General features: G+C 44.5%; 1 protein-coding gene across 4 annotated transcripts; it reads right to left on the bottom strand.

Moving 5' to 3' along the window:
• Positions 1-200: 200 nt before the first annotated feature.
• On the bottom strand, positions 201-27,964 carry ADNP (activity dependent neuroprotector homeobox). 4 transcript variants are annotated; one of them, XM_075528544.1, is made up of 4 exons: positions 27,821-27,964; positions 7,645-7,757; positions 5,935-6,027; positions 201-4,406 (listed from the first exon to the last, which is right to left on the bottom strand). In XM_075528544.1, the coding sequence occupies exons 2-4, from the start codon at positions 7,750-7,752 to the stop codon at positions 1,290-1,292; spliced, it is 3,318 nt and encodes a 1,105-aa protein (XP_075384659.1). In that variant the 5' UTR covers positions 7,753-7,757; positions 27,821-27,964; the 3' UTR covers positions 201-1,289. The 4 variants fall into 4 exon arrangements, with proteins under 4 accessions (XP_075384659.1, XP_075384661.1, XP_075384660.1 ...); XM_075528546.1 differs by lacking the exon at positions 27,821-27,964 and adding an exon at positions 26,010-26,028; XM_075528545.1 differs by lacking the exon at positions 27,821-27,964 and adding an exon at positions 10,753-10,927.

Genomic DNA, 27,964 nt, shown 5'->3' with positions numbered 1-27,964 from the left:
AAATGGAGGGGGTAGGGAAAAGAGACAAAAGGTCTTGTGACAGGCGCCTCGAGAGAAAGCCCTCTGCAGGCGGCGGACTTGGGCTTCCCACTTCTCTGCTGGCGACTGCGGCTCCGGCCCAGAGAGCGCGCCAGGGATTCAAATGGCACTAGATGGAGAGGGCACAGGGCTGTCAGGTGTAATGAAAGCAAATCTTTACATGAAGCACAATACAGCAATTTATTTAGATGCGTAAAAGGAATACAAAGGGAAATAAAGACCACAAAATTATACATACTACAACAGTGTCATACATTAGATGGTGTAAATGGAGACACCAGAGTGGTGTTGAACTCAAGAGAAACCAAATATCCAAATGGCAGCACTCGTTGGTTTGCTGCTTTAACACAACACACTGTTTATACAGGTTTAAAAGGTGTCAAAATTAGTAGCTGCAAAGTCAATTCTGGCATGTGATTTTTCGCTTAAAAGATTTCAGAAAACATCTGAAATACCAGTTTTTGTGTGTTTGTTTTTTGTCAGCTGTAATGTCAAGGGTATTCAGAACAAGAAAAATTCTATAATACAGGAGAGTCCAGATATATACTTTACGTGGCTGGCCTCTGTTGCAGGATTGTACGAGGTTATGTGCAAAAACTAAGTCTGTCCAAAAGTCCATACTAGCGTGGTTTCAAGCTTCTGCTAGGTAAGCTAGATAAGAGCGTTTATTACACAGCAAGGGCAACACTAAAAAAGAAAACAAACCTAGGGTGGGTACACAATAACAATATCATAAGCATCACTTGAATAGGTCTAAAATTCTGTACAAATATACATCTCAACTATTCAGAATGAATACATGAAAAAAAAAGTTTTGTTTTCTTAAATTTTCCCCAAAGTCTACTGTACACATTGAGCTGGTAGCTTGTATGTTGGCCCTACACTACCGCTGAGAGTCAGGGTGACCACTCCTCCTCAAAGACATCCACGCAGACATTGACATCGGCAAAGAACGGTGAAAAGGCAGGTGAGGCGCAGCCCGGCGTTTCCTCGTGTGCACTCACGGCAGCCACCAGCACACTGGCTGTCCACATTCAGTCACTGTCACAGCAGGCCCCGAAGCAGTCTCAGCCAACCGTGTGTCAGATACTCAGAAAGAACCACTGGGACTGCCATGGCCTGTCCACACCAGCCTCATGACCCAGCACTCAGAGGGCAGTACCAGTTAGGAGAGAGCTTTGCAGTCAGTCGGGAGGGGGATCTGAGTTCCAGGAGGCAGCAGCAGGACCTGATACTGGGGCACTGGGCACCTAGGCCTGCTGGCTGCTCAGTTTGACTCCGGTCAAGCTGCCATGCATGGGCTCAGCGACCCCATCTGCCATGTTGTCAAACTGCTCTCCGTCCTCACTGTCAATTGTGCTATTCTGCCACTCAATCTGTGGGTTGGGCAAGTGCTCATCATTTTCGGATGCGTTTTTCCACTGTGACTGGTCCTTTGACCAAAACCCTCCAACTTTTCCATAGGAACTGTTCTTCCACTTCAACTGCTCTCGGTCACCTTGCACGGCCGCCGCTTTGGGGGCAGCTGGCTTACTGCTCCTCGTGTCTTCACTCTGGGAAGACTCATCGGACCAGGTACCTGGCTTCATTTCACATGCGTTGTCCTCAAAGTCAGACACCTGTTGGGAGCCTGGCCCGCTTTCAGAGGGAGAAGCTCCGTCCTTCCACTCAACAACATCCTCTTGCTCAACCTCACTGTCGGAAGAGCCATGCATCAGTTTGGGCGTCTCCTCAGTCAAATGAATAGTTTCGTATTTGGAACTCTCCTCCCCTTTTTGGTCTGGCTTCTCTTTAGTTTCTAAAGCATCCTCGGGACTCGCCTTTGCTATGTGTTCCTCTGGATTGTCATGAGGGAGTTTAGGCTCAACTTCATAAACAGGGTCAAAGGGGCTACCGCTAGCATTGGACTCTTCTTCCAAATTTTCAAAACTGTCTGAGGAGCTGTCTGCCTCCTTCCCCAGGGTGAGTTTCTTGTCAGCCGTCTTACTAGCATTGACCCTGGAATCTCTCTCATCATGGTTTTCAAACAGCCACTCGGCGTCAAAATCCATCTCGTGCTTGACCTTATTTAATTCTTTCATGTTGAAGCCCAGCAACACACCCGGCTTGTACTTTTCACAGTCGCGGACACACTTCTTCCTTTTGTTGCTGAAATGGGAAGCGATGTCGCTCTTCCACAACCACAGGCTGGCCGCCAGCTTCTCAATTTCTCTCCTGGTGGGATAGGGCTGCTTGTTGAAGTACTTGGTGAGGAAGCTTTTCCGGGCTTCGTAGGAGTCATCTTCGTGGCCCTTCGGGTCCAACGCCAGGACGACAGGCTCCTCAGGCTTCTCCTCGAAGAAGGTGGGCGCGTCGGCGTCCTCCTCGAGCTTGCGCTTCTTCAGCAGGGGGAACTCCATTTGTTCGTACGTGCGCTTCACAGGGGCCAGGCCGGGAGACTGATTCAGGCGAGAGGGAGCGTTGGTCTTGTCCTGGCCATTCTGGGTCTTTCCCACACCCCTGCAGTGGACCAGATGCAGTGTGATGGTCGAGGCGGTCATGTTGCTGGTGTACACACCGAGGCAATGGATGCACTTGTATGTGAGCTTCTTCTCCACCGGATGAACGGTTTGAATGACCTGGTGTCTCTCTCGCAGATGATGCGCGAGCGCGTCGGAGATGGGTCCTTTCAGGATGGAGAAGCAGAGGGGGCAGAGGGTTTTCCCCACATCTTTTTTATAGGGCACTGCCGCCTGAGGGGAGCTTTTAACAGGCACATCTGCCTTTTCCTGGACTTTTGGCTGTGGCTTGGGAGGGACAGGAGGAGTATTTTGGGCATGGTAAGCAACAGATTCAGCTGGGGCATCTCTCAGGTTGTAAGTGGTTACAAGGAGATGGATGTTAGTGTGACTACCCTGTTGCAATGTCAAATCAAAACTCAAAGTGGAATCCGTCTTAGGCCCCATCTCTTCGTCAACATGCACCATTCGCATGTGCGCCGCCATCTTTTCCACATCGTTGAAAGTTGAACGGCAGTATGGACAGGACAGACCGTGAATGAGCATGTGGTTGAGCAGGGTATCTGTGGGTAAATAGCGATTACAGTAGAGGCATTTGCTAGTAAAATTGTGTATTTTCATAATGTAGTTGGCTACTGCGGGGACCTTCTCAGCTTTATGCTCTTTTTCGAAGTGTACACTATAGACATTTTCAGGAAAAAGCTCATTGCAGATCGTACATATTTTCCATTTTTGGGTGGAGGAAGTATTGGCTGGGGGAGGGCCTGTGGCAGCTGCAGGAGGTTTGGAACTGGACTGCCCTAACACTCTGGGTGCCTGTGGCTGGGAAAGGGCAGGCGACTTTAACTGGCCTGACGAGAGAGAAGAGGCATTAGCAGACTGGAGGGAGTATCTGGCTGGAGCCTGGGACCTCTGCTCGGACCCAAGCCCGTAAGACCTTCCATTTCCACTGGGAAGTAACTGCTTCACAGACTGAGACTGCTGAGGAATGGAAACGGGGGCATTGCCACCCAGCCCCAGCCTCATTGACTGGCCAACACCATAGCCGCCCCCCTGGCCTACTGCTTTGACTCCATAGTTGTTCTGCTGTAGATGAACATTGGACATCATGTTGACTCCTGTGGAATTTAAGTTAGGCTTTGGTATCGAGAGTCGATTTACCATCTGCTGCGATGGCAAAGCGCGGACGTTTCCAGAAGCAAGGGAGCTGATTCTTGGAGGAAGTCCCATGCCCTTCTTCTCTTGAGGTTTGGGAGCAATCAGCATCAAGGGTTTGGACCGCGGCACTACCACGTTTGTGTGCCCAATCATGGCAGTGACCTGATAGCCTATGCGCTCGTGGTCTTCGATGACGTGTTGCACCAAAGCTTCATAAGACTTCGGCATGAAAAGGCATCGCTTGCAGTGTATACTGCACTCTTCCCGGGCGTTGGAGCCTAAGGGAACTGCACCATTGAGTGATTTTTCACCTGCCTTTGCTATGTAAGGTGCTGCCACGTGTTGAAAATGTTCCCTGTAAATGTGCTTCCTAACTATTTCGTATAGAGGATCTCGGTAAGTGCACTTCTTACAGTAATAAACAGCTTGCTCTACACTGTCAGCCTGCTTAGGTTTAAGGCCATCATTTTTGTTTTTATCTTTGAAAGTGCTGAGGCTGCTACTTGGCGCGCTGGCATTTGGAGCATGAAATATTTTAATGTGTGTTTCCAGAGTCTTTTTGTCTGCATTGAAGGTGCAGTAAGGGCAATTAAGAAGGATCCTGTTTTCAAAGTCTTCACTGTGGACATTCCGGAAATGACTTTTGTAGGCAGAGAAGAATTTGGAGGAAAATGGACAAGCGCTGCAGCAGAAAGGCTTTGTCCGATAGTCCTGAAGGAGACATAAAAGGCTGGGATTAGAGTGCCACCTCAGACAGCAACTTCAGGCCCACATTTCCCGGCAGCAGTTTTCAGAACGCCGCGGTGCAGGACTTCAGTGTCATGGTTTTAGTTTCCCTTCGTCGCAGTGTTAATCTATGAAAACTCACTAAGTTTTATATTAAGTACTTTTCATATGAGCTCCAAGTACAAATCAGAAACCCCATGCTTAGCGAAGATCAGAGTCACAATTGTTGACTAGTTTTAGATAAACAAAAGATGAGAATTTTATGAGAAATGTCAAGATTGAACCATGAGAAATCATGTGCATCAGTACAACAACAAGCTGATTGACTTTACAGCAGAAAGGGGCTGGAGTGTTGTACTGCAATTAGACAGTTTTAAGGGCCAAAACTCTTTTCTTACCACAGGAAAAACCCCACACCTTCAAAAACACCCCCATATTTCTCTGAAGTATAGTATCATTCATATTTCATTGCTGATCAAAAAAAAAAAAACAAAACAAAACCCACTGGTCTAAAAAGAGACAGCTTTCTTCTACAAGCTTCGCTGTTTCTTCTCAAAAGCAGCTTCCAAAGAACTCATGCTTTGATTCGAATTAATTAATTAAAAATTTTCTACAGATGGCAAGGAGGGCAGGGCATTAAACCCAACACTGCCTTACAGAATCTCCTCTACCAGAGACTAATGCTTAGAAGTAGGGTCAGAGTGTATGTTCAGGAGCTCTTTTGATGAAGACAAGGCAAACACATGCTTAAGAAGAGGATTTTTCCCCACTAGAAATTGACTTGGGTCCCAGACACTGGTTTGAACCCAAATGAAAGCTCACCCTTTCCTGTTTGGACATCTTTAACTAAAACCACACACACCCCCCATTTCAAAATTGCTGGGGACCGTCTCTTGAAGCACGTCAGCGAAAGGAGGCAGCTAGCTGTGCTGCAATGCTGAGACCCCAGGTCCCAGATCTTTCTCTAAGCCTGCTCTGCCAGAGGGGCCGACCCCCGGCAACATCAACTCATGCTGCTGGCCGCGGGCACACTGCTCAGCTACCGATGCATGCGGACATCATTTTTTTAATGTCGATTTTTAAAAACTTAAAATGCCACACTTCTTTTGATACTGCCAGCCTACAATCATCTAATGGCTTTCCTGGAAAAGAGACCAGCCCACCTCTCTCTAGAAACAGAGAAAAGGGATGGAAACTGAAGAAACAGAAATGCTGGAGAGGAAATGGATGTGTCAAAGCAGGGGCAAGGGATGGGCTGGTGTGTATCAGGGCCTGGCACTTTTAAACAGCAGTTCCTTTTCTCGTGATTGACAGTGCAGTCCAGTGACAGAAAAGACAAAAGTGTGTCCCAGTTTCCCTACCAGTTAGGGAAACCTGGAACACACACTTTTGAGCCTTTGCACTTGAGACTGCTGGCTACAAACCCTGCACCACTAACAAAGGCCTAGGGTTGGAAAGGGGTCTTCCCGTGAATGCTGCCCTGTGGGGAAGCCCCCCCGCCCCCACCACTTACCTGGTTTTTTGTAAGTGAAGGGTCCCATAGTCCTACATCCTCCCATGTAGTGTTTTTCAAATAAAAGTCATTAGGTTCAAACTGTTTAAAATCCTAGAAAACAGTGAAAGAAGTTTACAAAAAACATAGCAGTATCACTCTAGCCCAACCCTGCATAGAAATCCCACCACTTAATTAAGAGGGAAAGGGGCCGAGGAGAGGCACAAGAAAACCAGCCCCACCAAGAACGAAATTAGCCACAAGGCATATGGAAGTGGCACTGAATATTTAATTTCAACCAAACATTCCCCTGATGGTCAGCCAGGTTGCCATGGAAACCACCAAGGGCTCTAACTAAGTAAAAATCAGCCAAAAATTAACACCCAAACACTTTTCATTAGAATACTGCACCTCATCAGTTACAATACTGAAATAGAGGCCAAGACAGCAAGAGTCCCCTTTAGTTCTGCAGAAATGATGGTCTCTAGTGGGGCGAGGGTGGGAAATTGGACTGGTAGCCCAGAAGAAAACGCAGATTTCTGAAGTCAAAAAGGAGACAAAGGAATCTATACAGAGCAAATAAGCAGCATGATGTCAAATGCATAGGCATGGCCCATCCCTTCAGAGACTAGGAAGACCGCGTGCTGGGAAACCCCTGTTTCTACAGGGCTCAGTCAGTCCGTGTGGGAGAGTTGCTTATGATATGTCAGTCTATTGTGGGTGTAGCGCTAAAAGAACACCTCAAATGCAGGGCAGAAAAGGTCCCTCAACATCCCTGTGAAGACCACCTTACCACGTTCATGAACGGACTGCTTCCTTTACCTGGGCAGAGCTACCGGACTTTGTGGTGAGGAGAGAGGCTGCTTCTACACTGGGGACCACATAACCAGAGAAGCCCACCCTGGAGGACTGCAGGCTTCACGCTATATCCCTAGAGGACATGAGTGGGGAACGAGCAAAGACATGCTGCATGAAGGCATTTGCGTTTTCACTTCTCATTCTGTCCCGTGAGGGAGCAGGCAACTAGATGCTGGGGAAATACACAGGTGAGCAAGGTAGCTAGGGTCTCCAGGCAGAACTTAAGAGGATAGTGGGGAAACAGCTTTGAAATCTCTCTTTAATCTGAGGTTTTCCGAGACCCGCTACCCGTTAGGTCTGGAAAAGCAGGTGGCACTGCCCTGGCTATCTCACAGGCTCAGAGACTGAAACACCTAGAAAATGCAGGCTCAGCCTAACCTGTCTTACAAGGGGAAGATGTGCTCTATGAGGGGTCAAAGGCCCAGCAGAGGCTCAGGTGATCCCACAGAAAGAGACAACCAGCACCCAGACCACCACACACGCTTCGCCTCGACACCAGTCAGCTCCACTGTGGCACCCACTCAGTTGTGTAAGGCTGGACTGATTTCTTCATTCATCAATTGGAAATAAGAATTCCTACCCTCTCCCAGGGCCTGTTTTTAAGGTCTAACTTAGAGATCATTTTAGAACACCTGACTCACACAAGTCACTCAATGGTAGCTGCTTTTGTTTCAGGATGCAAAGATGAAACTAGTCCATTTTAGGGAGAAGGGAATAAATGAGGCTTACTGACAAAGCTCTGGTGAAGCTAATGTTGTGGCTGAGACTCAGTATCCCACCTAAGAACGCTCCACCATGGCCGCTGACGCAAGGTAATGGCTCAGAAGCTGAGTCACATTAAAATAAAGTTAAAAAAAATGACATGCTACTTACTTCTATATGTTCTTTACAGTATTCCAACCCAATGTCACTAAGTATTTTTTTCACAGTTTTCCGGGCTTTTCTTAAACTGCCAAGATTGTTGACAGGAAGTTGGAACATAGTTTCTAGTGGGGAAAAAAATTTAAGTCAAGTCAAAACATGTACAACTTGTAATATTTACTAATTCCACTAATGGCAGGAAGGAGCGATCACAAACCCTCACCCAGTCTGATAAAAAGGCAGGCATCAAGGTATTCTTCCTTAGCTCGTATGCTCTGGATGTACAGTGGAAGGCCCTGATCTGTGCTGTCTGTCACAGGAATTGCTTTGGGTGAGACTGGCTGAGCCCGCCTAGATTCCCAATTCTGATGGGGATATATAGACTTCTAAAAAAAAAATTACTTCCGTGATGAACTGAAATTGGGAATAAGAGAACCAATACCAACCAATTCTTTTAAACTCAAGTGTGAGTGGCTCTTTCTGTTATGCTGAAATTCTGAAAACAGGAAAATGTTCACCACAGCAGTATCATTTTCATATGTTTCTGGTTGTCAGGGCGAACTTTTCCTTGTCTGGGAATTCTCCTGCATGTTGCAATTTTATCTTCAAAGAGACACCCTAGAAGTTTGTTTATTCCCCAACAGAAACACTAGTGGGCGGGCAATTGACCCCCCTGTCAGCACCACACCGGAGCCAAAGGCTCTCCCCCTTCTGCCAGGGGATGAATGAATGCTGAGTGGGAAAGCGGGTGGCTTCTGAGCACATTAACACCCGTTAGAGATCGTATTGATACAAAGAAGCAGAGAGTACTTTTGAAATATAAAAAGTCTACATGTGTAAAGGAACTGAGTTTAAATCCACTCCCCAAAGTTCTTCACAACCAAGACTTTCTCTTTAATATGAAAACAGACTGAAAAGCGGGCAGCTGTGCATTTGTATGGCCTCCATGCGGCTTATCCAATAAATATTCCCTTTAAGGAAATCAAGGATTGAATTTAATTTACACCCAACTCACCTCGTGTCCCCTTTTCCGGACATAAACCCAACTCAATGCCCCTGCGTCAATTCTAACTCCCAATGGCTCTACAAGGAGGTTTTCTAATGTTAAATCTCGTAGGGAGCAGACACCCATCTTTCTACTATATAAAATGTCTGATGAACTTCAATAACTAACCTCTCAGTGGCCCCAGCTACCAGGGCTTCTTGCAGGACACAAGTACAAATCAAAACAAAACAAAATATGCCAAAGCAACAGGCACTAAAATTTGATACATGTAAACTTGGCTTTCTAATCAATAAAGGCTGTTGTTTCTCTAATGTCATTGCCACTTGTAAACATAATAAAATCTCGTTATTTTTTAAAAATTGGAACAATAAATGTTAACTATGGAGAAGTTGAGGGGAAAAGAGAAACCTACCCAAACAGACAATAATATATTGGGAATTCTGGATTTGTGTGTTGCCAGACCTTAGAAGTCTCACAGGATGTACAAGACATACTAGAAGTTTAACTGGGACCCAAAGAGAACCACCTCTCACCGAGAGAAGATGGAAATGCTACCAGGCAGGGGGGCCCACTGTGACTCACAGCTACCAACTGCTCTCTCAGCCCCACTCATAATTTGCATATTTATTGGTAAGGCAATAGCTGAAGGAGAAGTTGTTACTAATGTAATTCATGGGCACTTAAGGTAGAATTCATTTATTACACTAATTTTGTGGAAATTTTACTGCCAAATTTGTTTAAAGGATCTCTTTGGTATTTTAAAACCAGAAAGACGGAAATAAAATGAATTGTTTAATAATAGTTCCCACAAATCAGGTCTTTTAGAGAGAGCATCATCTGATAGAAAATGTTCCAGAAAAACCAAGGTGCTAGGGGTTAATCCTGCCCTGTGCACACCTGAGTCAAGTCAAGAGCGAACTTGTTTGTACTCTCCTGTAAACTCTGTGGGCCAGCTTTCCAAATAAAGCCCACCCCACTTTAAGAGCCGTGACAGGCTCAGAAGGTAGCCATTGTTGGTGTCCTCTGTCCAGGATAGAGTTCAACATCTCCAGAAAACAGGATGAACAATTTTGAAATGTCACTTCTGAGGCTACCTACATCTAGAAAAGATCATGGGAGGTCCCAACTGGTGATGGGGGTGGGATGGGGTGGTGAACACCAGATCCCTAAGTGCCCACCACACAAAGCACCGCAGTGCTTGGTCAGCACCCAACTGATTGCAGCTGGGTGAAAGTACGTGTGCTCCCCAAGGAGGCTTGGCTGCCAGAACTGTAACATTTGGGGTTCACTGGTCCATGCTTAACAACTAGGAAGAGCCCATATCAAAATGTACACTTCTGATTTAGGTTATGATAAAGTTGGAAATCCCATCAATCTGTCCCCTTTCCCCACTAATGGAGGTGGCCTTATACAAATATGGCTACGAAAGCCATTTCCAAGATTTTATCCATGAAGTTAAAAGTCCAGGAACACTCAAGCCCCCCTCTTCAGAAGGACCCAAGGATAACTGCTTATATGTACTTTTGGAGCTTTTCGATGCCTGAAAGAAGCCAAAATTCCTTGAGACAAAGATGTGACCAAGCTTAGCAATCACACTAGAATTATTATGGGAAATAAGTAAAAGAAACTTAAGGATTCCCAGCTTACTACTAAGAAACTTACGGTCAAATCACCCAAGTTCATTATTGCTATTTATTCTAGTTTAAAAACCTTCTTAAGAACTTCTCCATGGCAACGCCATGACATTAGGAAATCTGGACAAGAAGCCCATGAAGAAGCTTACCTTCTTCCTACGTGTCCCTCAATGACAAATCCTTTTGTGTCACTCTCCTTGGCTGGCAGGAGGGGCATTGCCACCAGGTAAGTAAGCCCTGTTACTAAGATAAAAGCAGCTCCCAAGCTTTCAGCTCAATGAGAAACCTCCAAAACCAAAGCCACCGATTTCATGGAAATCAGCGGTGCAACTGCTTCTCTGTGCAATCATTTGTGAGCTAGGAATAGAGTTGAAGACACCAAATTCTCCCTCAACAAAACAATCCAGCACTTCTAGAGGGCAGGGGCTAAAGCTCAGAGCAAGCAGCCTTTGCCATAAGAATACAGACATTTATTCTTACCTGCCCAGTGTCATCCTGAAAGTCCCTGCCACCACCGATGTGCTGCCAACTATGGCAGGGCGTACATGTCCAGGAAGATCAATAAGTGTATTCTATCTCCCGACAGTGTTTAGTACGAAGACAGATATGTGACTCAAACAGGGGTGACAGTGATGCTCAAAAGGCAAGTCGGGAGCTGTAAGCACATGGAGAAAGGTCCTCAATCCAGCTATGCCTGGGTAGACACCCCCCAGACTTTTCAGACACATGAGCAATCACATTTATTTTTGCTTAAGTCCGTTAGTTCATATCACTGGTTTAGTTCACATGACTGGCAAAGTCTTGGAAGACCCACTGGGCAGTAGGAACATACAAAAGGGAACAGCTTAATTACACTTGAGAATCTGACCATGAAGGAAGAATACTTTCCCAGAAGATGTCATTCTTAAAGATGCTTTGGCCCTTGAGTCCATTAAAACAAAAAGTATACTGTGTAGAAAAAGTCCAACACACCTTTCTAAAGTTTATGAAGAGTATGGGCAAGTTCAACGACCTATTAAGACCTAAGAATAGGGCCAACATTTCAAGTGCCTTATTCATAATTTAAGAGAACTATTTAAAAAAAATCGCACGCTATCTGATGAACCAGACTTAAAAAGTACCAATTTTTGAAAGCGATCTAAGTTCGCTGTTGGTCTTCCTTGTATCCAAGGATTCCTGGTGGTAATGGTTAAGCTCTCAGCAGCTGCTGCCCAAGAGAAAGCTGTGGAGCCTGCTTCTGTCAAGACTGTAGCCTTGAGACCCTGGGCAGGGCACTTCTCCTTTGCCTCGTAGGGCTCCTAAGAATCGGACTGAACTGAATGGCAATGGGTTTACATTCGGGTTTGGCTTCTTATATTGGTATCTACACATTGTGGCCACACCCCTACATGGAAAGCACCAGTGGGACAAAATAAAAATGTGACAGCCACAGCCCAAAGTTACAAATGAATTTAAATACATGCTCCCTCCCTTCCCTCATCAAAAAAGTTACTCCTTTACTCGAGATCTGTACGGGGGAAAAGAGTGGGGCACAGTGAGGCAGTACACAGCAATGATTATGAGCTTTACTTAACCAAATTGGCGAAGAACTGAGATACCTAATTACAGTAATTTATGGACCAATGCTAGTGCTTTGTGCCACCAGGTTGGTTCTGGCTCATAGCAACTAAATGTGCAACAGAATTAAACACTGCCCAGTCCTGCGCCAGCCTCATCATTGCTGTGCTTGAGTTTGTGCAGCCACTGTGTCAATCCATCTCCTCCAGGAGCTTCTTTTCTTGGTGGCCAGCCACTTTCACTAAGCACGATGCTTAACACGATCCTGCTAACATGTCTGAAGCCCTCACTTCCAGGAGCATTCTGGCCGTGCTCCTTCCAAGAGAAGACTTGTTGGGTCTTCTGCTTCTGGCAGTCCATGGCACATTCAGTATTCTCTGGTAATACAACAGCTCTGCCCCAAACTCTGGCTCTAGTCAGCAGGCTCAAGGAAAAACTTGTAGGACCTGACACACAGCCCCAATGTGGGTTGCCCATGTAGTACCTCTGCTAAGCTACCAGATACAGCCCCACTATCAGGAGCTGAAGACAAGCAGAAAAAGCATATGTGGGCCTGAGGTCAACAGAACTGTGCCATTGGAAAGTTATCAAAGAAAAGGAAGCAATCCTTAAACTTCTCGACCAGGCAATAAGCCAAGAGAGAAAACGAAATCAAACTTGTCCATATTATATTTTAAAGTTACCTAAGTGTTCAACACGGCATCTTCAAAAAAAAAACAAAAAACAAACTTGGTGGTGGTGGGGGGGACACCCCAAACAAGTCGGCATTATTATTTAAAGTTTTCCAAACCCCTGGTAAAAGTGTTTAGTACTAATTTAACAAGTCACAATATTTAGCAACAACTACCATAATGTCCTGGTTTCTATCCACTGTGGGTATAGCGACTTCCTAATACTTAGGGAGCCAAAATCTCTACCCAGAGCAACAACTACGGTGTACTAATAATAATGCAAGGCTACATTTCTCATGGTAAGAAATACCTTAATACTACACACACCAGGTGCTAGCCAGAGGCATACAGCTTTTTCTATAGCACCTATACATAAACTGCTTAGTCCAAAAAAGACTTAAATTTTTCTTAAAAAATAAAACAAAAAATACATATATGAAAGAATGGAAATACTCAAATGGGTCAGAGGAGAAAGTGCTTTGCTCTGAAGCCTCTCCTTGAAATAATCACCAATCTAAACAACGCCCCGTGCAAATGGATGCCCAGGTAGCCAACTGCTATGCAGAATCTGGACCTACTGGAGCCATCAACCAGAGTTAGACATTTGATGGCTATACCATAATTCTACAAAGATTACTCAAAATCTCTCCCCTAAATAAAACTACAATCTGACCAGAATTTGAAGTTACAAGATCCTTTACAGTACCCCTAAAGATCAGTTCATGAACCAAAGGCTGGAAATGATGACACTATGAATGAAATTGGTAGCTGCTGCTTCTGCACCAAAAAAATTTAGGAAGATGTTCAAGCTATTACAATTTCATCTTTGGTAACAACACAATTTGTAAGAAGTGCAGACACAGATGTTTGGCTCAGAATTACTGAACTTAAAACCAAGTGCTCCAATTAATGCTGATGCAAGCATTTTCGTGATATCTTAGAATCTATGCTAAGGTTAAAGAGTCAGCTTCTTTGGAAGTTTCTTGAAAGCACAGATCTAACTAAAGAATGATAAGCTGTGCGGGCAGTTCCCTCCGTGGGACAAGGCATTTTATTTAAGAAGCCTCCCTAAGAGGATCAGAGTGGTCAGGTACTGTGCTGCTATCTATGACCACAGTTAAAACACAGATCTTGTCTTTGGGGAAACAATTCGGTCCAATTAAGATCAAAACTATAGAAAGAAAGCACCCTCTTGCTTACACACCCTTATATCTCCCCTGCTTTCCCCCACAGCAATATATTTAATGCTGTATCATTTTATTGCGTAAACCTTGCATGAGTATGCATGCCTATGAAGAGCCCATGTTCAGCCTGGGCGTAATCACCACTCCACTCCACCTTTGAAAACACAGCACAGAACAGAAGCTGCTGCGTGCTCACTCTGCTAGAGTTTGGGCAAAAGACCTTTCAGATGTCAGAGGCTCTTTCAAAACTTTTTTTAAAAGGGTAACTCTACCGCCATCTCCACCTCCTCTCTCCCCAATCCCAAACACCATTGAACAAGTAATTCTGTTGTCTAGGGGCAGAATGCTCTACTACTGGACCAAGAAGTATCACTGTGCTCCATGATGAAGGAAAGACAGTTTTGCTTCGAAATCTTACTGGGAAATGTACAGCAGTGTTAAGGTTAAAAGAGGGGACACTCTGGAAAGGCCAAGCGGATTTGAAAGAGAAACCCTTTGTAAACAATGGCACATTTGTACCAAAATTGAAATCTGAAGAATAGTATCAAATGTAGAACACTGTTGAAGACAAAAAAGGCAGGAAGTGTATTCAATTTGTTTTCTTGCATACTCAACTATTAATTGCAAAAGACTTTATTCTTGCAGCATGATAAACAATTTAAAACATTTCAAGCACAAAATCGCTTTCACTTTAGGCAGGAAAAACACCTAATTTGTTTCAAGTTTTAAATCACGTCAATTATTAAATTCTTTTAATATTTGGTAATTCTTTATCACTTTAATAACATTTAGTTGGCAAAGAGTCTGTCTAAATATAAATAGCATCCTGCATGTTTGGTGACCGGAAAACACTGCCACTTTTCTGTAAACAATGTGTGGCTCCTTTCTACAAATAACTCCTGCCTGGACCCTCTAGCGAGGGAAAACGTCGTCTCACTGGGCCGCTCTGTGCATGTTAGACAGCGGTATTGACCACGTCTTGTAACCCATCAGTCGCTCGTAGTTCAGCAATGAGCCATCGAGACGCCCCACTCCAAAGCCTTTCCCTCTCCCCCAAATTAATTATTCACAGCACACCATTCTCCCTGTCACCTCACAGGCTATTCTACCCCTCCAGGATGTCCATCTCCAGCGCCCTGAAGGAACTGCTGTTCAGGTGTGCTGTCCTCATCAAGAGAGTAGGAAGTATGCCAAAGCCCAGATTTTTGGACGTCACCTTTAAACGATTGATGCTCCCTGAGTGCATTTTGCGTTGGCGGCAGCTACTTTACACGTGCTCTAATCAACTACAATCTTTTTTTCCTTTTAAAATGTGTGCTTAAAAAAAATTTTTTTTTAAAGCATGAGTTGCCCAGCTCTGGAGAAACGGAAACTTCCCTGGCCAAACCCTGGCATTTATTGACTCTGCATCTGATCAGAAGTGGCTACCATGAGGCTTCCCTGTCTTCCCATATTATAGGGGCAGCTCAGCTGCAAAGAAAAAGGAACAACTGGTTCAGCAGAGGCCTCAAGCAGCAGAAGTCAGAGATTCGAAATCACAGTGCACATGGAAATGTTTAGGAAAAGCAGCACCATGAACCACTGCATCTAAAGTTTGCTGAATTAAACCATGCTCATTTTACAGATTAGCAATTGGCCTAAGGCCCTAGTTCCAGATCTCGGATGTGAAGCTCCTCCCATTACTCCAGGAGAGGGCATGATGGGTGTTCTACACTCACCCCCACCACCCAAACACCAGCCCACTGTGTAATATACATGCATTGGAGAGAGCAAATACTAGAACATCCATACTCAAGGTTGGAATGACCTTAACCAGTCCAGCCAACCAGTTCAAAGCAGCGATACAGAGGTTGAGGACCTGCACCCAGTTCGGAGGCTGGGGGGGGGACAAGAACTGGGCTCTGCGAGTGCTTGCCCAAGGCACGCTTCCCGTCGTCACGGGGCCAACAGTCACCAGTCCCGCCCGAGAAACTCTTCCAATCGAAATCATATAATGGACAACCACAGCCCAGTAACCTCAAATAATAAATAAGCCAAACCAGTTGTCACTTTGAAAAACAGATACATCCCCTGGCTCTATTATTATCCCACTATCTGAAGCTCTCCAACCAAATCCTTTGAGGATCACCTGGGAAAAGTCAAGATTTCGATGATTCTTCTCCTTTTCTAGAAGGTAGGAGCCACATGATGCTAGTCAAGTAACAGTTCTTTTGCTGTTAACAAAAGTCAGTAAAAATCCGTAACTACATGCATGTTTATGGCATTATTCATAATAGCCAACACGTGGAAACCACCGAAATATCCATCAAATGATGGATAAAGAAAATGTAGCACAGCCTACAATGGAGTATTAGTCAGCCCTAAAAAGGAACCAGGAACTGTTATGGTAACTACACCATGAACCTTGAAAACACGATGCTAAGTTGAAGAATCCAGTCTCAAAAGGCTTTAATTTTATGAACCCACTTAGAGGGATATTCAAAATAAGCAAACCCAAAGACAATAGACACAAAAGTTTGTCAAAGACTTGGGGAAGGTTTTTCTTTTTTTGGGTGGGGCGGGGAAAAAGCCAGAGGGTGACTGTTAATAGCAAAGAGGTTTCTTTTAGGGATATGTTATAAACATTGGTTGTAATGATGGCTGCAAAAGGTGCTTATAAGATATCTCATTGGAACTGTACACTTTGAATGAAGTGCTAGGCTGCTAACAGGAAGTTGGTGAGTCAAACACACTCAGTAGCTCCGACCTTCAGCTTAGATTTTTTTGGGAAAGGATTCTATATTTTTTAATTAATTAGACACTAAGTCACAAATGTCTATTGAGCTCTTAAAATGTGGCTTGGCTTGAACTGATCTGCATTAATATAAAAGACATTCTGGATTCCCAAGACTTAGTATGGAAAAAAAAATTGAATGTAAACTATCAACCAAGAATCCTTTGAATATGGGGTTACATGTGAAAACAACAATATTTTGGCCATAGTGGGTTAAATAAAATAATAATTTAATGTCTCTGTGTGTTCAATGAAAGTGAATAGCCCTAATCTGTTAAAATATTTTTTAAAAAATCAGAGCTCCTTTATGGCTCCACTCCAAGAGGCCAGAGGCAGTGAGACACACCCATCCTTTTTAGCAAGTCAAAGGCTCTAGACCACCAATCTGAACTAATATGGATTTAACCCAGTTGAGAAGCTCAGCTCGTTTTAGTTTTGCAAAAGTAAAATGATTCTAGAACAGAAAAGATGACCCGAGGATTCTCCTGTGTTACATTTCCAACTCACCATGTTTTCCCAAGGAGTTGCAAGGACAGAACTGCAAACAGAGGAGAGACCCAATAAATAAGTAAATAAATAAAACTGAAAGTGATGGCTGCCGTGAGTGAGTGAGTTCTGCCTGTACAATCACTGCTGGGGGAAAGAATCACTGTGTTTGAAACACTGAGCTTTGGTTCAAGGTGACAGGAAAATTCAGCAATCGTTAAAATAGCCAATGAATATACATTTAAAATCACCGAACTACACATGTAAAGACTGTTGAAATAACCGAAATACTTAATTATCTACCACACATTTAATAAGTACTTAAAATAATCTCTGGGAGGAAAATTATGATGCATCTTTCTTTTCCCCAGCAAAGATTAATTTTCCTGATTTCAACTGCCAGCCTTGAATACACAGGAGGGCAAGGGTGCCTGCTACTTCATTCAGACAAAGAAGGCGCCATTGAGGTACGGGTTTTGGCCTGTCCTCCCTGCTCTCTCTCTCTCTTTAGCTAGTCAGTAGATGCAGACTGAATAAATGGTCACCACAAAGAGGGAGCCATGTTCTCAGCAGGGGACAGGGGAGCCAGAAGGAGCAGCCAGGCTGGACCTGCTAAGTCAGGTAGAGAATCTGCAGCCTCTGCAAAAACCAAGCTGGCACAGTGCCAGAGGCAGGGGAGTACGTTCTAGGACCTACTACCCAGACCCAGCGGCTGCTAAGTCAACCTTAGGAGTAAAGAGGAGTAGCCAGGTTGGGAGGGCAGGGCAGGGCAAGATGGAGGACCGTTGATGTGAAGTATGAGTCTTGTGGGACTCTGAGGAGATAATACAGACAACAAGAAGGAGAGAACCACTCCAGGAACTAATGGCACTTTAAGAGGATTAACTTGAGGGTGTTCAGCAGGTCCCATTAAGAAGATGCAAAGGGCTTAAATGGAGAGCAAATGTTTTGAAAATGACAAGGGCAATGAATGTATAGATGTGCTTTACACAATTGATGTATGCATGGATTGTGATAAGAGTTGTATGAGGCCCCAATAAAACGTTTAAAAAAAAAGAGAGAAGGGCCGGAGGAAGTCATTTAAAGAGGAGAGCATACCAGACACAGCCAACAGTCAGGATGACCACCTGAGGGTGATCATTCATTCCAGACCCAGGAGGTGTGTGAAAACACCAGAACCTTAGGTGTGAGGCAAGAGATTGAAATGATAGCAAAAGCAAGGGGGAAAGAAAGATCCCAGGGGACGTCTAAATCAGGATTTGTATTTTCTAGTCAAGACTACATTATTATCTTTAAAATTCACCAGGCAGACACTGGAACAGTTCACGCACTTTCTTTCATCGCACATATGGCCACTGTCTTAATGCAACATCACCACTCGTCCCACTTCCTCCTGGGTTTCCTGTTTCCATTCCTCCAAGACTCGATGCCTTGCAAGGGCAATCTGTATATGACCTATTATCCACAAGCAAAAAAAAGAAGAAAAATAAGAATTAAAAAATGGCCTATCTTCAAACATAAGGGGAGCCCTGGTGGTATAGTGGTTACAATGTTGGGCTGCAATCCAAAAGGTCAGTTCGAAATCAGGGCTTCTTACTCCCGTAAACAGTTAGTCTGGGAAACCCACAGGGAGGGTCTCCCCAGTTTTGTATCTTCATAATTCCCTAACAGGAGGGGGATACCATACAGCCTTTCTTTTCATGCAAGAAAAAAGAAAAAGTCAGATGTAGTGATTAAGAATCCAGTCCCAGAGCTGAAAGAACAGACCTGTATTTAAATCTTGGCTATGCCATTTACAAGCAGCGACCAGGAGTGTTACTTAGCTGAAGTCCTCCATTTCCTTCTAGTCTACCATACTGTAAAGACACTAGGATTAAATGAGATGATGGAAAGCTACTGCTTCAAACAGGTACCATTACCTCAAACTAGAACAGATCCTACAATAATCACTTTGAAAATTACGAGTTCATATCAAAAGATGGTCTTTAAATAACACTGTAATGTTATCGTTCTGAGAATCCAATGTGGTTGCCATGACAACACCTGTTCCAACACACATAATGTGTATTCATACTTACATATAATACAGAAGTGTTTTTACACAACATTTTAAATACCTTTATGTGAGCCAATCAAGTTAGAGGAAACTTACTTGTAGCTTCACATGCTCAATGGCCATTAAAGAACATTTCCCACCATGCAGGACAATATTCGCAACTACCCACGATAAACCTAGCTGAATTCAGATACACAAAGGTATGATCTGTATTATGCACACACTACATATCTTAAAATGCGGTTCCCCCTTTGAAAGAGGACTTTCAGCTTTAAACACTAGTCCGGGAGCCTGCTATCCTGTGGCTGCTGACTCTGAGTACTTGGATTTCAGACGGCCCGTGGGGTTTTCCACAGACCAATGTGAACAAAACATGCTGTGGAGAAAAAAAATGGTGCCTGACAGGCAAAGTGAAGGACGACCAGGCAGAGGTCTGGCACCCTACCCTTTTATCAAGACTAAAGTTCAAATACAGTTTTATTTGAATAAAGACACGAGGCTTCATTTCTTTACAAAAGAAAAAAGCTGCAAACACTTCTAGCAACTTAGGTTTTAGAGAAAGTGTGCAATGGGCAATGCAGAGCCATAACACTGCAAACAGTGATTCCAGCACACTGTTGCTTACGAAGTCAGCCATAGGCTCAGAATTGCTAGCCGTCAATACAGGCAGACAACCTGGCTTATGAGACTTAAGAGAAACAAATCACAAACAGGCTAAGTGAAGACAACATTCAGATATGTGCATTTAAAACCACTCCAGAAACATAGCCACACGGCAGAAGACAAAGAGCAAGCTATTTTTGATACCGTATTAAATTTCTTTTGTTTTATCAAAACTACATGAAAATAACTTTCTCTGAGTAACATGAAATATATTCCTCCCCCCACCACTCTTAACAAAATGATTTATTTAAGCCACATTCTCAAGTTTTCCTAACATTTCCTAGGGTCAAGGAGAAGCCCAGGCAGTTTTTACGAGAGCAGGTTTTATCACTCGATGGCTCAGCCCTGGCTCCCCTGTAGAAGTGTATCTGTAGTTCCCTGGTGGCGTGTAAATGGCTTTGGGTCAGGGTTATGAGTCCTTCTTACATTAGGACACCTCCAGTTCCTAATCATTCTTTCAAAAAGAGAGTATTATCAGTTTCAATGTGCAATTCCAGGGGACATTGTTAACTCCCCTCATTACTGCTGGGCACAAGTTTCCTCACACAGGTTAGCATGCAGGGGCCTACTCACAGAGGTGCCTGCAGCTCCCACTGCAAAAAGAGAACCAAACCCATTCGCAAGGGAAGGCAGGTCTCCAAGGTCTTAACAAGGTGCAGGGATTTCAGAAAACGACAGAAAGGGCAAAAAGTTAGTAGTTCATCTGCTTAGGACAAACTCATGGTCAAAAGTTATCAAGAAGACTGCCAAAGCTACAACGCTGGGCAAAACACGGGGCCACAGACAAGCTCTTTTTAGCGTACTCTACAGACAATTTCAACTACTGGCCACTAGCACAATTTACACACCCTCCCTCAGCTCTGCTGGTGGTGTGGCCAGCATCCTTAACTGGAAAGTTCATTAGGGATCTGTGGCTGTGAGCACAGGCCACCACTAGGGAAGCAGTCTTCAGATCTAGTCCCAGTGGGTTAGAACCCCTGCAAAGAATTTACATTTCCTTAAGAATCACCTGGGGATTTTGTTCTAATGCAGATTTGGATACAAGGTATCTGGGGTGAAAAGGCAAACTCTTAGCAGGGGTCAAACCAGAACGAACCAGCTCGGAAGCCCAAGTAGGAAGTTTTGATGCATTCATGTCACCCTCCAGGAGGCCTGGGAACCAGCCCAGACCTATATTCCACTGAGCTCATTTCATCTCGGCACAGTGCAAGTACCTCAACTTCCCTACGTGTGAAACAAGGGCAATCCTGGGAGAGTTAAGAATGGTTTATAAAGGGCTTGCAAAATGAAATGAGCAAGCCATCAGTACTACGTTATGCCATAAAAAAAGGACAGCAAGGGGCCTTTAGACTTCCACCTTGTCCTTACTAAAAGCATCAAGCATGTTATAAGGAACATGACACATACACAGTCCAGTTAACTTAATTACAGGTCCATCCCCTTACAGGAGAGGATGTGTAGAGATTAACTTTGAATTCTAAGAGGTTCCAGGGTTTCTGGAGCTACCATCTAGGAATTAAGCCAGGGACCAATAATACCAAGGAAACTTGTAAATGCACCTTCAAATTCCTACCCAGTATAAGAATTTTGTACCCTATAAAGTTTAGAGCAGGCGTCTTCAAGCTACGGCCTGCGGGTGTTTTTGCCCCATTTGTTTTTTTACTTCAAAATAAGAAATGTGTAGTGTGCATATGAATTTGTTCAGTTTTTTTAAACTCTAATCCGGCGGCCCTCCAACGGGTCTGAGGGGCAGTAAACTGGCTCCCCTGTTTAAAAAGTTTGAGGACCCCTGGTTTAGAGCATAGATTCCCAAACTTAAGTGGCTTATTGTGCCCTCATTCTGGGAAGAAACAAAACCAAAACCACCTCCCCCCAAAACCCAGAACCAACTTAGCAATGACAAACTTTTGTACCATAAACCATAATTCTAGATAAAGTGCAGGTATCTGCTTATGCAGCAGTACCCCCTACAAAGGGTGGTTAAGGCCCACTGTGGGAAACACTGGTTTAGAGTACAATTGCGCTCTGCCTAGCAAGATGGTGACTCCACATAGCTGGATCCCCCTTTATACCTGGCTTCCTATTATATATGCCACACCTCCCCCACACGGTCAAGTTGATATTGCATATATCACATTTTTTTAAAAAGTTAGTATGTTAAGAGTCTTCTCCTTTCAGTGAAGCAGAATATGGATCCTCACTTCAGCTGATTCCCAAACTGGCAGACACTGAAGGCAAGTCTGACAGAACGACAACAAAAAACAGTTACGTGTTACACTGAAGACCTGAGGAGGAATCACCGAGCTTTCTAATTATCAAGATCAGGCACAAAAGTTAAAAAAACCCAACTGGAAGTCCCTAGTTCCTCACGCTGGGCAAAACTTGGACGGTGTAGCTCAGTGCTCAAGGTGAAAAAGTGTCATGTACACACAAAAAGACCAGCTGCATTCATTCAAACTCAGTCAGCGTGAGACTTCGTTCATCAATTTTTAAATACCAGGTTCCCCAGCAACATAAAAGCTGTAAATAGATTTGGGGGCAGGGACACACACCAACAAAATACAGAATATGCTCAGACTTAAAACCACAAGCTCTTGAAAACTAGGAGAAGAAAAACTTTTTTATGTTTACACGAAGCTGACATCAAGTCACTACAATTAAATTACCGTATATACTTGAGTATAAGCTGAGTATTTCAGCACATTTTAAATGCGTTTTTGTGGTACAATTAGGTGCCTCGGAGCATATTTGGGTTGGTTTATACTCGAGTATATACGGTACTCAGGGGAGGAAAGTGTCTATTAATGCACACACACGCCATGTCTCTGAGGCAAGAAGTGTGGGGCAAACTCTCACGAGAGTGCTTTACTTTCTGCAGAAGGCAATGGACCTCACGACAGCCTTTACAGTACAAGGACTTTCCACTGCAAGGTCCAGGGTGAGCGAGGAGCTTACTGCACAAGACTCCCACGGGCACCTTGGTGTAAACCACAAATTGGCTTCTAAACCATATAAAATGACAATTTCAAAATCATCACTATTTCATGACAATGTTTAAGGTTATTTATTTCAGTAAAACTTAAGTTAAATAGTATTCAATTCTGATTTGTCAGTTCTTGGAGCTTACATGCATTGCCTTCAAACTACATCTCTAATACTCGGGGCGGGGGTTTGGGAAAGGGGGCTTTTTATTGGTACTTAATCATAGGAACACAATTACCAACTTGAAAAGACTGGAGTGTACTTTATGTGTATCTCTGTACATACATACTTACACCTCAATTAAGGGAATCATTTATGACTTAATGTCTTATAACTTCAATTCTGTCACTTACATGATTTCTCAAATATCCTTAAATTCAAAATTCTTTACATTTAATTTTCCTGTACCCAATTAAGCATTGGACTGCAAACTACAAGACACACCAGCCATTCCAAGGGAGAAAGGAGAGGCACTCTGCTCCCATAACTGTTCCGGCCTCAGAATCCCTTACATAGGGTTGCTGTGAGTGGGAATCAACTCAATGGATATGGGTTGTCCAAATACTAATCCTTACTTTCTCCTTTCTAATAAGTAAAAATTGTTTTTCTTACTAAACTGTACTTTTGAAAAATATAGCATCTGCACATCATCTTAATTTATCAAATCCACATATTTCAAGATATCTTCAAAGTACTATAAAAATTATGGTTTAAATAGGTACGAGGGGTACCCTCCCCCCCAAATAAGAGATTTTTTTTCAAGGCTATGTATTTAATTTTTTTCACAAAACAACTTTATCACCTTCAAAGTACTTTTCATTACTTGTCACACCTGAGATAACATTCTAGGAAACACTTTTTGGATGGCTGACGTGAGCACCTCCCTCATTTTTTTCTTCACCTCTTCCTACTCATCAAGTTGCTGTCCTTTCATGTCTCTCTTCATTTGCAGAAACAAAAAGAAGTAGCACAGAGGGAGGCCAGGTGAGAGTAAGGTATGTGGGGCCAGAGAGGCATGCTGCTGTTTGTTTGTTACCCAAAACTGGTGCAGAGATGGCTGAGTGAGCAGGTACATTGCCAAGGCGGCCGTCTGCCACAATCAGGCTTTTTTTGTTGCACACTGTTACGCTATCTTTTCCGAACCTCTAAATAAAAAGCTTGATTAACAGTCTGACCTGTTGGAACAACTCCAAATGCATGATAGGTCAGTATTTTTGTCAGTTCAGGAAGTTGAGGGATATTCTGGGATTTGTCATCAATCGACATTTCCTTTTTTGAAATAAGAAAACCATTCATATATTTGAGTTTTTCCTATAGTCCTGTCCTTGTAAGCTGTGTTCAACATCACAAGTTTCGGCGTCATCCCACCCCACCAAGCGGGAAACAGAAGTTCACAGCTGCATGTTGTTCTCGTAAATCGGCTATCACAAAAAACAAGGTTCCAGTGAAACTGTTTTTATGAAAAAAATTCAGTGACCAGAGAGAACCTCCCCAGGTGACACCACTGAGTGCACTAACTCAGAGCAAGTTGTTTGCGTAGGTACCACAAAAGTTCCACCCAATGGAGCTTTTTTTTTTTTTTGGGGGGGGCGGGGTAGTCCAAGTGTTTTCAAAAGCAGCTATAAGGAAAGCAACAATAGTCTATGTTTTAAGAAATCACAAACGTAATATTACAAAAAGTTTACTTGGCAAAAGTCTATTGGTTGGGTATGTACAAGTGGTACTTTACCAACCTAAGAAGTTGAAATTCTATTTTTAGTACAAATAGTACCAGAACTTTTCCTTCATCCTGGCTTGAGGAGAAAAAAAAAGGGATTTAAGCAAAACAAATTCGTAACAGGTCTGTTAAAAACCAATGCCTTACAGTATAGGGTTTCAACCTACAGCCACCAACTCCCCCCCTTTCAGGAAAAAAGATACTCAGCAACACTCCTGTCAATGAATAACTCTTGCAGCCCTGCGAACTGTTCTAAAACACCCCCCCCCCCCAGGAGCAGTCTGGCCCACTTGGGGCAACTGACTTGCAGGATAGGCAAAACCAGGAGTCGTCTTAAAAGAGATTCACAGCTCAGTTTTCCACATATAGACTTCAGGGCATCATGAAATAACCCTATCAGTGATCTCAGGGACCATAAGTTCAACCATCACAGATGGAGGCAGTCCAGTGTATAGCAACCTCTAGTAAGGGATCTTAGAAAAAAATTCTACCAGAGTCAAGATGAAGAATTTCTACTTACTTAAGCCGCAATTAAACAGAACACGCATCTGCCCGCAATCCAATTCAGAGAAGCTTTCCACAGCCCTTTAAATAATCTTTAATCGATCTAATGTAATGATTTCCAGCCTTCAAATCCAAATGTTCTGTTCCTCCTCCCTTTTGAGGTGTCAAAAATTGGGAACCCTATGGAACTGAAGAATCCATGCTTTTTCTGAGTTCACAATACTTTCCAGTGGGGGGGTGGCTATTCCCACTTTAAGACATCAGTTCATATTACATTGTATCTAATCTACTTTAACAAAAGCACCTTCAGAAGCCTCAAACTTAAACATACCTTCAGGTATGTTGTCTTCAGATTATTCATTTTTAAAGCTTGTGTAAAACTGTGCCACAGACCTAACACAAAGCAGCATCAATTTTTAAACTAATATGAAACAGTATTTTAAAAATTATGAACACTACCATTTAGATTAAATATCTTATTTTTGAAACTGCTAGAACATTGCAAATGTCTCCAACAATGCAAATGTCTCCAACAACAAATATCAAAACCAGGCTGACTCTGGCCCTCCAGCCTCTAGCAGCCTCTTTTTCTGCTCACTAAAATGTTACTTAGTAGCAACCATCCAAAGAGAATTCGCCCCCAACACACCAACTGATTAACTATGTATCAAAAGCAAGCCCATTCAGTTTTCTATCAATCCATCTTGGTAGATCTGAAGAAGAAATGTAGAAGGAAGTTTTCAGAGTATTCCTTAGAATCAACAATTGTCAATCCTTGGTAGCAAGACAAAAGTTCATGGAAAAACCTGTTCTGGAAGAGTAATCTTTGAGGTTATGGGAAGTGCAGCAACTCTTGAGACTGGTCCATAGAACTAACAGTTGAGTACAAAATATACTTTATACCTCAGCATGCAGGATGAAAATGAAAAAACAATACTATGAATTCAAAGTGTTTTTCATAATTGAGTCCTAAGTCACTTCTCTACAAGTCCACCCGCAGAGCTTCCAGCACTAAGCAGGTTCCTTGAGAAATGAGCTGGGTAGTTTTAAATGCCGGAGGCCCTGGCTTTCATGGTGAGTAAGAAGCCTGGCTTCCCTGCTGTAGTTCCCTCCCATAACCTCCCTCCAATATGAATATACCCACCGGTGTGAACTGACAATGTGGTCCACAGAGCAAGGTGGGAAACGGAGTCCAGATCCTCAAAGTGGTATGGCAGTACAGGGCATAACCACTAGGCCACCTATCAGTTCAGTACATAAAGTACAACCCTGTGCATCATGGTGCAAAAGCTGGGGCCTAGATTTCGAATTGTACATCTCACACCTATGGAAACAATGAGAGGAGTAAAATCTATAGAAATCAACATGCCCTAAGGAGATGTGTACTCACAGAAGATTGGGGTCAACTTGTTCCCAAAGGAAGTTGGCTACTGAGAGGATGATGATGACAATTAAACATCCGAAGGTGGAAAGGAACAATGTACACTCAACTCTGTTGAGTTTCACAATGAAGTACTCAACGCGGGCTTGATGTTTACCAACAAGGCTTTGCAAATCATGACACCCATGGACATGCTTATGCAAGTCACCAACCCCACTGAAGCCTGGCGTCCCCAAGAAGGATTTTAATTCTAAGAGTTGGAAAGACTTGGGCTACGAAAGGCGGTAGTCAACAAGGCCACACAGCTCTTGCTCTCAGGTTTTAAACCTTCCCCATTATAGCCTGACCTTGGAAAAAGAAAGGGTGACACATCCAAAGCTTATGGTGGAAGAATTCCAGAGCAGGTGAAATCTGTGTACCAAGGATGTGCCAAGGTGATATGTCAAGAGACAATGTGGACTGTCTGAGGGTCAACAGACTTGAAAAAGTAAAAAGAGAGAACTTCTCAAATGCAGGGTAGATTCTTTCCAAGAAATAAAATCACTGCTCTTGACTCACTTAATCCTTCGCCATGTTGCTGTCAGCTCACCAACTAAGAGTGTGAGTGTGTGTGTGTGTCTTGCTGGGCCCATTTTCCCATGGTCTGTAGAAGGCGCTGTGAAGCACATCCTGTTATAACTCTGGGGCCCTTCCCCCCTCTGCAGCCTTGCCCAGTGCAGAGAATGCGCCCCCTACTGACTTCAACACTCATTGCCTTTAGCCGACTTGGCGGCGGTGCATTTTGGGTGGGGGCTGGTATTTTCTTCATGGCCATAAACCAGAAGCAACAATGCAGATTCATAAAGAAACGGTTTCAGGCTATCCTGGAGACCCCCGCCCGCCCCCTCTAGAAGGTTCAAGGCAGAGGCCCGAGGAGCATCAGGGATGGGGCTGAGGGCGTGGGGATGGCCAGCCATGGAAATGGCAAGCACAGGAAGCGCCTGGTTGGGATTTCCCTCCGAAGCCTTTGTCTGAGAAATGGGGTGAGGGCAGACCCGGCCAGGGGCATGGGTAGGTGCCAGCTGCCCGGGCAAACTTCGTGTGGGAGCGCGTGGGGCCAAGAGGGCGTTCAGCCCTTCGGGCAGGTTTCGGACAGAAGAGGAAGAGGGGCCACCGCGCTTTTTCCAGCAGGTTTGGGGGGGCGGGGGAGGGGAGGGGAGAGGAGGTGAAGTATAGGGTGCTCACAGAACTGCTCCCCATTCATTGCATCTCAGACCCGCTTGCCGCCCTGACATTTTCCAGCAGCATGTTGCAAAGTTGGGGCGCAGCGTGCTCGCGCGCGGCTGTGCAGGCCGGGGGGCCGGGGCTGGGGTGCGGGCCACTCTGCAGGCCGGGCCGGCGGGGGGCCGACCCTCGGCCCGGGGGTCGAGCTGCGCGGCGGAGGGTGGGTGTCGGGCCCTGGGCGGGCCGGGGGTCGCGCTGAGCGCCGCCGAGGCGGGGAGTGGGGGGTGGCGAGGAGTCGGGCTGCAGGCGGGCGCCGGTGCAGTTGGAGGGCTGGCGGGAGGGCCGCGCTCGGGGGGGCGCGCGGGGCTTACCTTGACTCGGCCTCGAGGCGCGCGCGGGGCCGGCGTGCTCGGGGGCCGGGCGGCGGCGGCGGGTGGCGGGCGGCGGCACGGCGGAGGCGGCGAGGGCGCGCCCCGGGCCTCGGTGCGCTCCGGCTCGGCGGGCTCCGGCTCGCG

This window comes from Tenrec ecaudatus, chromosome 12, assembly GCF_050624435.1.
Source record: "Tenrec ecaudatus isolate mTenEca1 chromosome 12, mTenEca1.hap1, whole genome shotgun sequence".
NCBI lineage: Eukaryota > Metazoa > Chordata > Mammalia > Afrosoricida > Tenrecidae > Tenrec > Tenrec ecaudatus.
The sequence above is the reverse complement of the archived record's forward strand: the minus strand, read 5'-3'. Positions and strand labels throughout refer to the sequence as shown.